The sequence below is a fragment of the Cydia pomonella genome, chromosome 2 (genome assembly GCF_033807575.1).
Source record: "Cydia pomonella isolate Wapato2018A chromosome 2, ilCydPomo1, whole genome shotgun sequence".
Classification (NCBI taxonomy): Eukaryota; Metazoa; Arthropoda; class Insecta; order Lepidoptera; family Tortricidae; genus Cydia; species Cydia pomonella.
The window spans coordinates 6,181,109-6,194,036 of NC_084704.1; the positions used below are offsets into that span (position 1 = coordinate 6,181,109).

General features: G+C 38.8%; 1 protein-coding gene across 4 annotated transcripts in view; it reads left to right on the forward strand.

Annotated features, from left to right (window-relative positions):
* LOC133532401 (FHIP family protein AGAP011705) overlaps positions 1-12,756 on the forward strand; it is a 30,088-nt gene extending 17,332 nt beyond the window's left edge. For 3 of the 4 annotated variants that reach the window (XM_061871031.1, XM_061871041.1, XM_061871058.1), the window contains 10 exons: positions 6-166; positions 558-694; positions 1,609-1,695; positions 5,435-5,623; positions 6,273-6,617; positions 6,825-7,314; positions 8,259-8,434; positions 8,675-8,807; positions 9,984-10,091; positions 10,364-12,756. In XM_061871031.1, coding sequence (XP_061727015.1) covers positions 6-166; positions 558-694; positions 1,609-1,695; positions 5,435-5,623; positions 6,273-6,617; positions 6,825-7,314; positions 8,259-8,434; positions 8,675-8,807; positions 9,984-10,091; positions 10,364-10,596 — 2,059 coding nt within the window. In that variant the 3' untranslated portion in view covers positions 10,597-12,756. The remainder of the gene's footprint in view (positions 1-5; positions 167-557; positions 695-1,608; positions 1,696-5,434; positions 5,624-6,272; positions 6,618-6,824; positions 7,315-8,258; positions 8,435-8,674; positions 8,808-9,983; positions 10,092-10,363) is intronic. The other variant, XM_061871050.1, reaches the window with a different exon arrangement.
* The last annotated feature ends 172 nt before the right edge of the window (positions 12,757-12,928 follow it).

Consider the following 12,928-nt stretch of genomic DNA (forward strand, 5'->3'; position numbering starts at 1 on the left):
TGCAGGTTCATAATAGCCCGCCTCCTCCTAAAGTTCGTGCACCGCGAGGGCCCCAAGGGCTCGGCGGCGCGCGACGCCCTGCTCCTGTGCGCGAACATGTCCGCGCGGTGCCCGCAACTGGCCAGGTGCATGCTGGAAGGAGATACTTGTCCTGTGCTGGCCACAGGTTAATCGACTTTATTACTATAGAAATAAATTTGCTTTTGGAACAAACGCTTAATATAGGTTGTTATTCAAAGTCGCTAGTATACCGTGTGACTATGAGAATAGAGTTGAATTCCCAACAACAAGCGGCGCGCAACACCCTTTTGTGCGCGAACGTGTCCTGAGCATAGGTCAGACGACCTTATTTATATGGGAGTAGAATTGTGTTCTTCCTTGGACTGGCTAGACCATATGTCGATAAGGATAGAGTTGAATTTTCAACAATAAGTTCTGAACTGAGCAGCAGGTGTATTAAAATTGTGCTTGTATCTATAACGCCTGCTGGTACGGCCTTCATAACTTTTAGGATGTTTGTTTTTGCGTTAAATGACTTAAATATGAATTGTTGACAGGTCTAAGCGGGCTGTACTCGCTCCTCCCGCGGACGTTGGGCGACAACGTCTACCGACTAACAGCCGACGACGTGAACCAGGGCCACAAGCTGACGCTGTTCACCGACTCGGTGGAGTTCTGCAACGCAGTTGCGCAGGTCTGTAGCCAATGAGTGGTCTGTACTCGCTTCTCCAGCCGACGTTGGGCGACATCGTCTACCGACTTACAACCGACGACGTGAATCAAGGCCATAAACTGACGCTGTTCACCGACTCGGTGGAGTTCTGCAACTCAGTTGCGCAGGTCTGTAGCCAATGAGCGGTCTGTACTCGCTTCTCCAGCCGACGTTGGGCGACATCGTCTACCGACTTACAACCGACGACGTGAATCAAGGCCATAAACTGACGCTGTTCACCGACTCGGTAGAGTTCTGCAACGCAGTGACCCAGGTCTATAGCCAATGAGTGGTCTGTGCTCGCTTCTCCCGCGGACGCTGAGCGACATCGTCTACCGACTAACAGCCGACGACGTGAACCAAGGCCACAAGCTGGCGCTGTTCACCGAATCGGTGGAATTCAGATGTGGCGCAGATTAGACAGCTTTACGTCTTAGCCCTTTCATGAGCGATAGTTTATTTTGGCGATTCACACTTACACGGCCATCTGCCGCGGCAAGTAAAGCTACATATCAAACATTGTTTGCAGCAACGCTTGGTTATGTGTGGGTATGAATGCGTCATGGGAAAACGGCAAGAAATAGTTCTTCTGGGTCTAAGATGAATGTTTGTTTATTATCTTTGTTTATATGATTTCTTCGTGACCTTAAGTCCAACTAACGGGTTTGATTAAGCTTAATTAAAACCAGGTATGACAGAGTTACCTCTTAACCCCTTACCGCATTTAATAAAAAGTACTTGTTGAAATTTAAAACTTGTTAATAGAGTTGAATATCATATCCGCCACATATGGCTGCGTATGCGGTAAGGGGCTGATAACTTTAACGAACATACGGCAGGACTTTCTTAAATTTTTTGACAAGGGTCCAACCTTATATATTCGAATGTCTATCCAGGTTGCTCATTCGTCCATCAAGAAGCAACTCCTCGACCTCCTGTACCAAGGGTTCTTAGTGCCCGTCATGGGGCCCGCCTTACTCCAGGTGAGTCTCATAACTAGGGGTTTGGGTTGAGTGATTTTCATCGCTTCATAAGACATATTGGATGGAGGATCTCAGCAGTTCCTCTATTTTGTTTAGTGCCTTATTATTTCCTCTGTAAGCTTAGACAAAAACATTCATGAGGAAAGTAGTCGTAGCGTGGTTACGTTTAATATAGGTATAGAGCGTCTCATCCCCGATGACGCAGAGATTTCTCAAATCTAACCGGTAATAACATGATTCAATTCAATTTGTTTATACTACAATTTAGGCATTAACATAATGCACCCATGAATGTCAAAAAAGTACATTTGTACCGAATTCAAATTAAATTAAATTGATAATAAAAGTCAAGGCACACGTCTTTGTGAATGACCCGATCTCTAACTAGGTAGCATTTGATATTTCAGGAACCGTAAAACGTATGGCGCCATACATTTACTACTACGTCACCTGTGAAAACACCTTGCACCAATCCTGGGTTAGCCACTAACTCGGAGTTAACCATTAACCCGGGGTTAAATTGTACTGGTAACTTCGGGTTAAACGATATTTATTCGTGAGGATCACAAAACATGTACGAACATTTACAGACTACATATATAAATAAAAAAAACGACTTCAATGAGGGAGACCGGTGAAAGAAAGATTATTATATTATATTTAAAAATGTCTTGAAAATCTAATTTACTTAACAAACACAGAGAAGAGGACAAATCGCCAATCGTGAACTATGCGTTTAAATGGAAATGTTTGATTTGTTGATGAAAATACAAAAATCACTATTTGTATGCCTTTCACATTTGAAGAGTTCCCTCGATTCCTCATAGATTCTACCATCAGATCTCGCGCTTGGCAAAAATTTGTCTCGAAATCCTAATTTGCCTAACAAACATAAGGAAGACGATAAATCGCCAAGCGGGAACTATGCGTCGTTGAACAGTTCCATTCTGATCAGTATCAGCAGTTCCACTTCACCAAATGTCACTTTTTAAATGTAAATGCTTGATTTGGTGATGAAAATATAAAAATCACTATATGTATGCCTTTCGCATTTGAAGAGTTCCCTCGATTCCTCATGGATCCCATCATCAGAACTGAGTTTTGACAAAAACGGGACCAATCTGTATATATATAGATTCAATCAAAAAAATAATTTTCGAAATCGGTCCAGAAATGACGGAGTTATGAAGTAACAAACATTTAAAAAATCCTCCTTTTGAAATCTTGAAGTCGGTTAAAAAGCAAGAAAAGAGGAAATCATAAAGTGTGCATCACGAAATGTACCCAACTCACCATAATGCTAGCTGCAAAGCCAGCCCTGGTCTTCCGTAGGGCACATTCGGTGATGCTACTCGTAACACATAAAGATACATATTAAAATGTTACAAAAAAAATAATAAGAGGAATGATTACGGAAACAAACAAAACAAAAATATACAAGAGAAACCATCAACAAACAAAACAGTCGTATTATCCCATAGTAAACTGTTAATTTGTTTGTAAAGTTAACAATGTTACTTTTTAACCGGTTAACCCCGAGTTAGTGCCTAACCCTGGATAGCGCAAGTGGCCCTAAGCGTATTATATTATAGTATCCGTTGCCTGTTACCAAGTATGGTCCATTGCACAAATTAAAATAATGGAATTGCTGAGACTGGAAAGAAAGAAGGAATAGATGATTGTTCATAATTGACATTGTCTTGAAAATGAACAATCGTATTTTCTTCTGCAAATGTTTATACCATATATTATGTTTTTTATTTTATTTGTCTGTCTTTAGAAAATGAGGTTTTTGGACATCCCTGATATTAAGAAATTTGATCATTGATATCACTGATCATCATAAATAATATCCTCCTTTGTAATTTGATGAATTGGGAATAATTATATTTTATTTATTTATTTGCATTTTTTATTGACGTGTTCTGGGAATGTTTGTTAATACAATATATTACCTAATTAATTTATGTACCTATTTATTGATTTTCGATATATTTAACAGTAAATATAAACAGCACTCGAACAATTTGCACAATGTTAACATTGTACTAACGATCAAGTGTTTCTTTCAGTCGGACGAGGTGAAGTTGTGGATTATATCAGCAATCGCTGAATAGTGTTGCCATTGGTTTGATCATTACCGTGTGTTTATTGGCACAGTTGTTGATTTGAAAAAAATCTATCTTCAACTGTTTTTCGTGGCATTCACTGAAATGATTCCTAGAGATCATCTAAGGACCCATTTCTGAAACTTTTATAGACTAATATTATTAGTGCGCTGTCATGGGGCCCATTTAACGAACGTTATTAGACTAATATTATTACTCCACGAACTGTCAAGTCGTATGGGTTACCACGGCAACATACTAATAATATTAGACTAATACCGTTCGAGAAATGGACCCAAAAGATTCCACAGTTCGTAGACTAATAATATTAGTCGAATAGCGTTCAGGAAATGCACCCCAAGATGAACCCTGATTGTAATTTTACTCCAGGAGCCCATTTCTCGAACGGTATTAGTCTAATATTATTAGTGTGTTGCCATGGCAACCCATACGACTTAACAGTTCGTTAAAACGTAATAACAACTAACTAATAATATTAGGTATAGTACCTTTCGAGAAATAGGCCCCAGGACTCTGCTCTCCTTGAATGTCACGATATTTTAAGGGTTTTCTTTGTCATTTTATTAATATGTACAATATCTTAGTTCTTTAGTGTAGAAAATTATCAAAAGTTACAATTGTCTCACTTATCTGAGGACCGATTTCCTGAGCTGCCAAGCGTGAAGGAAGAAACATATATCTCTATGTTCAGATGATTACGCTAAACGTTACTTGTATACTGTAACGATTAGCTGGTCAGGAGGCCTAGCCAAACTTAAATATTCTATGAAAATTGTCACGTGACATTTCGTAGCATCTGTCATCCCGTACTTATATTTTCTTTTCGTTTGGCGTTGTTCGATACCAATCGATTGTCATCTTGGCTAGGCCCCCCCAAACCACACTTTCCCTAATGTCACATACATTTTCTAAACCAGAGAACTAAGATATATTACGAGTTGGGGTGTGGTATCACGAGTGGGCTTTCATTACTCGCACGGGAGCACGGTGTGGTCATCGAACGCGGCGGTTGAGTGACGGTACGCTAAACCTTGTGCTTTGAGTGGTAAGGCTCGGTTTTGCTTGCTTTATGTGTGATTTATCAAGGGTTTTTATGTTTGTATTGTCAGGCCATATTTTATTCGATGCGAAATATAAGAAATGAAAAGATTAATTAGTGGTGCACGTTGCAAAGAATATATATGAGTTAAAACACCAGTCACCTACAACCTCAAATAGACTCCGTATCTTATTTTTAAAGTTGGATAACTGCTGTAGCATTGACTTCTATAATGCTAAGAGTCAATTAGGCCAGCTAAGAAAAGAATTTGTTCTAAAATCAGATAAAAAAAGTCTTTAATATCTAATTCCTATTTCTGTGTAAGAATACTAAGAATGTCCTATAATATTTATTTTATTTAGTATATTTTTGCCATTTGATTAAACTAGCCTTCTGTAGCATCCACTAAATGATCAATACTATCCTCAACAACTTTTATGCCTGTTATTCAAAACACACTCAAGTTATATATTTTAAAATAAAAAATATATCATTGCCAAATAATGTACCATCACTCAATCGCTAACATCCTCGTGTATCCAAGCCCTACTAACGCATACCACGATCGTAGACGAAACCCGGGCCGTTGCAGAGTGGCGCTCCCGAGCAAGCGGCGGCGATGGCGTACCTAGAACTAGTGCTCAGATGCTCAACGCAGCGGGGCTTGCTGAGGACGGTTCTACATTTTCTCTTCAGTTACGAGTACGATGGAGTGAAGCTTATTGACGTCATGCTTAGGAGATTGGATGGGAATACCCAGGTTAGTGTACAGATGCTCAACCTAAGCAGGCTGCAACTATGACGTACCTAAAACTCATGCGCAGATGTTCAACTCAACTGGGAATGCTGAGGGCGGTTCTACATTTTCTCTTCACTTATGAGTGTGATGGAGTTAAACTGATTGACGTCATGAGTAGAAAATTGGACGGGAATACTCAGGTTAGAGAACTGATGCACTAATTTAATAATGTAGAGAAGCGTCTTAAAACGGCAATGGTGTAACAAGAACTATTGCTCAGATGCTCAACGCAAAGGGAATTGATAAGGGACGTACTGCATTTCCTGTTAAGATTATGAGTATGATGGGGTAAAGCTGATTGACGTCATTCATAGGAGATTTAATTGGAATGCTCGGGTTAATGTTGAGAATCGGCTCTGGTGTAGCGCTGCAAGGCAAACCAGGCGGCGGCGATCACACACCTTGAATTGTATTCACAGATTATTTTACGTTCAATTAATGATTAAATTATATGATTGGTCGAAACAATAGCCTCGTAAAAACAATGAAATCAGTTTTTTTTAAGGATTACTTTGATTCACCTGATAACTGTGCGGGCCGTATGTTATTTTCGCCAAATGTTTTTATTTCGGTAACAAAGCCACCAGCACTAATAAACTTCTTATTTCAGCTCTCCCTAGTCTCCATGTCCCTAATGGAAACTCTCATCGACCTGAACTGCGAAGACGTCATGATCGAGCTAGTCTACAAGTACCTCCTGAAGGGCCACCACCTTCTCACACACCGACCAACACCACCCGACCCGGATTCATACAGAGACGCCGCAATGTCCTTCCTAAGTCTTAGCCCACAGTGCTGCTTTAGGCCTTTAAGCAGGACAAGAGCGTGGGTGGATGAACTGGCTATGAGTGGCCGAAGAGTCTTGGATTTGAAGAGAGATGATGAGAGAGTTAATGGAGTGCAAGATGGGATCGCTATGAACAGTTTGGTGCAGGAGGTCAAGTTTAATTATGGGGTAAGTTCTAATGATTTTTTAGCGCCATGTTGGTTGCTGATGACTACCAAACTAACGAAAAGGCAAACACACCAACTAAGACCACTGGACTCTAATTTATACCGAGACGAATCTGTCCTTTCTAAGTCTTAAGCCACACACCAAGACAAAACACACTTTGTATAAAACACAAGAAAATATCAAATTAAATTAAATATTTCCTTTCAGAACCCAAATGATACCCTATTCGGCAACTACCACGCATACCTTTGCGACGCTCGATTCGAAATCATCTCTCGCGCGCTCGCATGCGCCCACTGGAGCTCCAAATACGACACCATTACCCTTCCCAAGCAAGAACCCAACAACAACACAAAAGAGACGAGAGACGAGCCTATCCCCACAAAAGAGCAGGATAGCCTTATATCCAACTGCACCAGCGGCTACGATACTTTAAAAACGAGCGACACCTCAGAAAAAGAACCACACAGTTTAACATCGCTGAACGAAGCGGACGAACAAGAACAGGAAGATGTAAACGGCGATGGGAAAGACAGAGACAGCCTAATATCGACGGGTAGTGATAGTGACAAGAACGAGGAGTTTGTTGAAGACTCGTTTAGGATGTGTTTCTTGAAGGTGGACAGGGATTATGAAGAAGTGCCTGTGATAAAGAATTGGGTGGCTGGCGGGAGAGTCAGTCCGGCGTCGCTTATCGGTGAGTGCCTCTCGAATTTGTTGATTGTTGACATTATTCTACGGTTTTCAGTTAGCAATAGTTATTTATACTAATTGTGAAAGCAGCTTGGCTGCCTATATTCCAGAATACTCCACTAAACTATACCTCCGCCAAAATCCTCTTACCGTTAAAGTAGTCGTGTTTTCGTCAGATTTAGCACTGCCCTGATGATATTCATTTCGTTTTTTGATCCTATCGGACAAAATAGGTATAGTATTAACTGAACTTAAAATTTTGGTGTCTTTCTATTTCGTAGGCTGTTTCAAAAAGTACTCATTTTTAAATTGCATATCAGTTTTTTTCTTCTTTCCAACAATACTGGTCAAATCTATTAGGTCATCTTTATGAAATTAAATAATATTGTTGAGCGGTAAAATGTTTTAAAAATTTACCGTCAATTGAGGTTGGTTCGTTAATTTTCATCATAGTTGCTCGAAAAAGATCTTATTTCATACAGGTGTACTGAAGGACAAAGGCCTATATTGTTTGGGAACTGTCGTGGGCGACAGTTATTGATTGTGAAAACAAACCTATAACTCCTAGCTAAAGAGGTATAACTTTTTTTTAAATTATGTCTTTAATTCATACAAACCAAGTAGCGTAAATGAGTTTTACTTTAGAATAAATTTAATATTTTTGTTTATGTGTAAAAATATTTAATTTGATTAATTTATAGCCGTTTAAAACATTTTTACATTATTTTCAATCGCGGCTGAATTCCGAATAGGTTTGTGCCTTCGATGCCTAACCTGTCAACAAATTACAATATGGCGGACGAATGTTTGAAATGTCACCGTATTTAAGAATAATTCCGCTTTAAATTTATTTTTTTCTTCGCATATGGAGGAAAAACATTGCGTGTAAATCCAGGATAAGAATATTACAAACTCGTTGCACAATGTACTATAAATGTATTTTTGCAGGCCCTCTTCTCAGCAGCCTCCTGAAGAAAGCCGCCGCCCTCCTAGAGTCCGACGTGCTCAGCAACTGCCTCGTGACGGGGCTGCTGGGCAAGCTGTGCGCGGCGCCCTGCGCGCTGCTGCCCGGCCTGCTGCTCCCGCAGCCGCACACGCAGCCCAACGTGCCCTCGCTGTACCAGGTACTGTAGGTACCTGCGGTCTCACACTGGTTCCAAATAGAGAAAAGTGGGTCAAAATATCTCATTCGGTTGTGAATTGGATTTTTAAAAAATAATTAGGTATTTTGCATATTTAAACAAAAATGCGTATTAACTCTAGCTTTATAACCAAGAGATTATGTCTAAGCGTCTTTTATTCAAAGCTGGCTAAGATCCTACCGACCGCGCCAATACACATCAAGTTTAATTTCCCTTTCCCAGATACTCAGCAAGCTGCGGGACGAACTAGACGAGCTGACCAGCGGGCTGGACAACACCGCAGAACTGGTGGACAAGGCGCGCGTGTTCCTCGTGCAGCGGGAACTGCTGCTGGTCAAGAGGACCAGTAACGAAGGTACGAAATATTTTTATTCCTAAACCCAAACGAGGCAATTTACATATGAAAAATGGAGAAGATGAAAATTCTACAAAATGGCCTCATCAAGTGAGAAAAATCACGGAAGGTAACACAAACAACAATCAAAAAGAAAATAAAATCACCAGGAATAAATTACATACACTGAACAAATGCAGCACGTCATACAGAAGGGGACCAGCGACAACACAGAGCTGGTGGACAAGAGACGAAGGTACAACACGGCGGAGCATTGAACACCTTTTGACATCCTACTGGAGTCGAAAATAAATTAATATATTCCTATAAAATGGAAGCGGCGTATTATTTAAACTTACACGAAAACGCTTTCTGTTACATCAAATGCTCGTTTTTAGGGTTCCGTAGTCAACTAGGAACCCTTATAGTTTCGCCATGTCCGTCCGTCTGTCTGTCTGTCCGAGGCTTTGCTCCGTGGTCGTTAGTGCTAGAAAGCTGAAATTTGGCACGGATATATAAATCAATAAAGCCGACAAAGTCGTACAATAAAATCTAAAAATTTAATTTTTTTTAGGGTACCTCCCCTACACGTAAAGTGGGGGTGAAATTTTTTTTTCGCTTCAACCGTAGAGTGTGGGGTATCATTGGAAAGGTCTTGCAAAACTAATACGGGTTTTCAAGAAACATTTTTTGATAAAGTGAATATATTCGGAGATAATCGCTCCGAAAGAAAAAAAAAATGTGTCCCCCCCCCTTGAACCATAGGTCCAAAAAATATGAAAAAAATCTTGGAAGTAGAGCTTAAGAAATACATTAAATGAAAACTATAGCGGACATGATCAGTTTAGCTGTTTTTGAGTTATCGCAAAAAGTTTTCCCTTCATAGTAAAAAGACTTTAATTAGATACTGATTATGCAAATTTGCCTATTTGTTTAACTCGGGTGAAAGGTACGTTTTATCCCTTGGTTAACAATTTACTATACTTTAAGCTCCAATTTAGCTTATTGTGACGGAAGAGTAACTACGGAACCCTACACTGAGCGTGGCCCGATATGCTCTTGGCCGGTTATTATTACTAAACATAACACTTATCAATATATTTTGGGCTACCCTGTGTTTTGGTTCTTCGATCCAAGTGTCAGCGTCTGATTGGTACAATCGTCTCCCAAAACATAAAGATATTGTTTTGTGTACAGGGCCCAACAGCAGCAGTCCTCGAGCCGATGAACCTCTACATCGCGGCGAGACGAAGCGGCGGAGTTTGAGCACAAGTCTATCCAACATGTTCGGACGACGGTTATCAGGTCAGTACGGAATACATTCGAGATAACCACAACGATGTAGCAAGTTTTTTTTATAAAACGCGATCTCTGTTGCTCTTTGAGTAAGGAAACATCGTGAGGCTTCATGCATCTGCGAAGAAATTTAAAGTGCCTTGACTAGCCTAGGGATTATAGTCCGTTCCATTTTGTGAGAGGAGTGCTGTTTTGTTGTGGTGATGATAAGACACTACTTTGAATCCTATGCGCCAAACATATTTTGCATAGTGTGTATTCACATTTTTCATTTTTCTCAGCATCCCCATCGCAGCCGCACAGCATCCCCCACTCGAGCAACTCGGCCGCCAAGCGGCCCGTGTTCACCCAGGAGGCCTACTGGAACCAGTCCATCGCGCTCCGGTCCATCCTCAACGCCGTTCTACTAGACGAGTGGCTCAAGGAACTGGCCGCGCTCTGCGAGGAACATGCCCTTAGACTCTCGGCAGTCAACTATGAAGACGATACTTATTTACGGACGGTAGGGTTATGACTGTTAGCTAAACGTGGAGTCAAGGATGTAGCTACGAGAGATACGTCCGTATGACAAAGAAATGTGCTGTTGAAAGCATTGAAGTTACTTTACTCCCTGTCCGTACCCAAGAGATCTACTGATACCAGTTCAAAGCTCTCAGTTACATCGTTGAAGCAGTCCTACTAGACGAGTGGCTAAAATAACTCGCAGCGCTCTGCGAGAAACTTGCGCTTAGGGCCTGTTTACACATTCTTTACTGTTTCAACAAGGCCTTAGACTTCCGGCTTTTTAACCATGATGACGATACTTGAGAACAGTAGGGTTATGACGGTTGGCTAAACGGAGAGACAGGATGTAGCTACGCGAGATACGTCTGATGGTAAAGGTACTGAAATGAACTTAAAAGCAAAAGAAATAACATTGTAATAGACGGACCACATATCAACATGGTTGAAAATTCTTATGCTACATTTGCTGATCGTGCCTTCTGTCAATTATAGTAAATACTATAAATGAATTACTTTATAAGGACACTGGTATCGGCACATATTTTAATAATGTGAAATCGAAAAACAATCTTACTTCGTGAGAAATAAGGTTGATTTTTTCGAAAGCTGTCTAATGCGATATACGTCGAAAAGAAAGAAACGATTTTAGTCTGATATTAGAGCTGCACTATAACGCGTAAAAATTAGCTCTTACCTTAAATCTTTAGGGTTTCATTGAATTTACAACCATAATTGTGTTTTGCAATGTGACGTGATTATCGAATTTAGCGGTGTGCATGCTCAAATGGGAATTATTATTAAGGTTAAAATAAAAATAAAATTAAGGTGAGTTAATAAGGCACTTAAATATGTTAGCAAAAATGTATGGGTTGTTGCATCAGTCTAACTTTGTACATAGACTTATTTTCCAATTATATTGCAAAACACATGTATGGTTTCTGCCTTTTCTTACACGATACATGAGAATTAGGAAAATTTTAGATTGTAATGTACCTACAAATTAAAATTGGATCGAAATCGCTTTAAATTTTATATGTTTAATTTCATAACGATCAAACGTTTTATTTTTTAACATTCAGTGATAATATTTACTTGTTTTTTTTTATTCTTTAATTATAGTAATACGTAATAATCACACATAATTATAAGTAGCTACTTTTATCGAGTAGTAAATGCCATGAAAGTAATTTTGAACTGTGATTTTGTTATGTTCAAAACTGGTTTATTTATTGTACATATATTCAGTATTTCGTAAATAACTTTAAAGCAGTAGCCGCGTGTGTTTTACTACTAGCAATTATTAATTATCTATAAGATACATATATGCTTCTTAAAACTTTTTAATATGTACGTGCTTTTTATTATATTAAAATGTTTTTAACTTTTCAGATTTTGACTTTTTTAGTTTTGTATAATTATTATGTTTTATTACATAACTTGCGAATGAATTGGTTATTTTCGTGAAACGAACATTTTTATTGTGTTGTATTTTAATTTCTTATATTTTTATAGTTTGACAGTATTTGTTGCGCAAAGCTAAATGTAAATCCAGGACTTATCGGGACTCTAGTCCTTAATTCGTCACGTCCTTTTCCGTCCAACGGATATAAACATCTTTATATAAGGTTATGTAAGCGCAAATTTATAATTGAATAAGAATATATATTTCTAACTTGTGTGAGTGTAATAAGTCAATTTATTGATTTTAAGAATAAGTAGGTCATGAACACAAACTTAATTTGACTATAGCTTTGACACAAAAATTATACCTTTTTCAATGTTTTTTATTATTGTATATTTCATAGTACAAACAGCATCACAGACACTGTATAATAATTGTATCTACATAACTTGCATCATAATTACATCACACACGTATTTTATAAGCTTAAATGTTTTTACAAAATTTAAAATAAGTAAAGTTACGCGGGCATTTAATTAGATAACATCACTCCAGAATCCCTCCTTACACTCAGCCGTCGCCGATAATACTTATTTAGCTTTATAGTAAGACATGTGATGTGACGCTGACTGTACCTGCGAAATACGCTTGCCAATTGCTAATCTGTAGCCAGTATAACAAATTGTATTCAACCATTACAATCAATTAAATAGAATCCTTTTTTTACCTGGATAATACAGATGTCAATAAAATAAATTAAAGTCTAAATTTGTTTTATTTATAATTAATTAATATTAATTCTTGTGACAACAAAAGTTAATATAACAGAATAGTCACAACCGAACCGAATACAGAAACCTACAGATATGAAATAAAACTACTACTCTTCATCTTCTTCAGTTACCAAAGTGCACTCTAGATGACGCTATTCGGTGTAGTA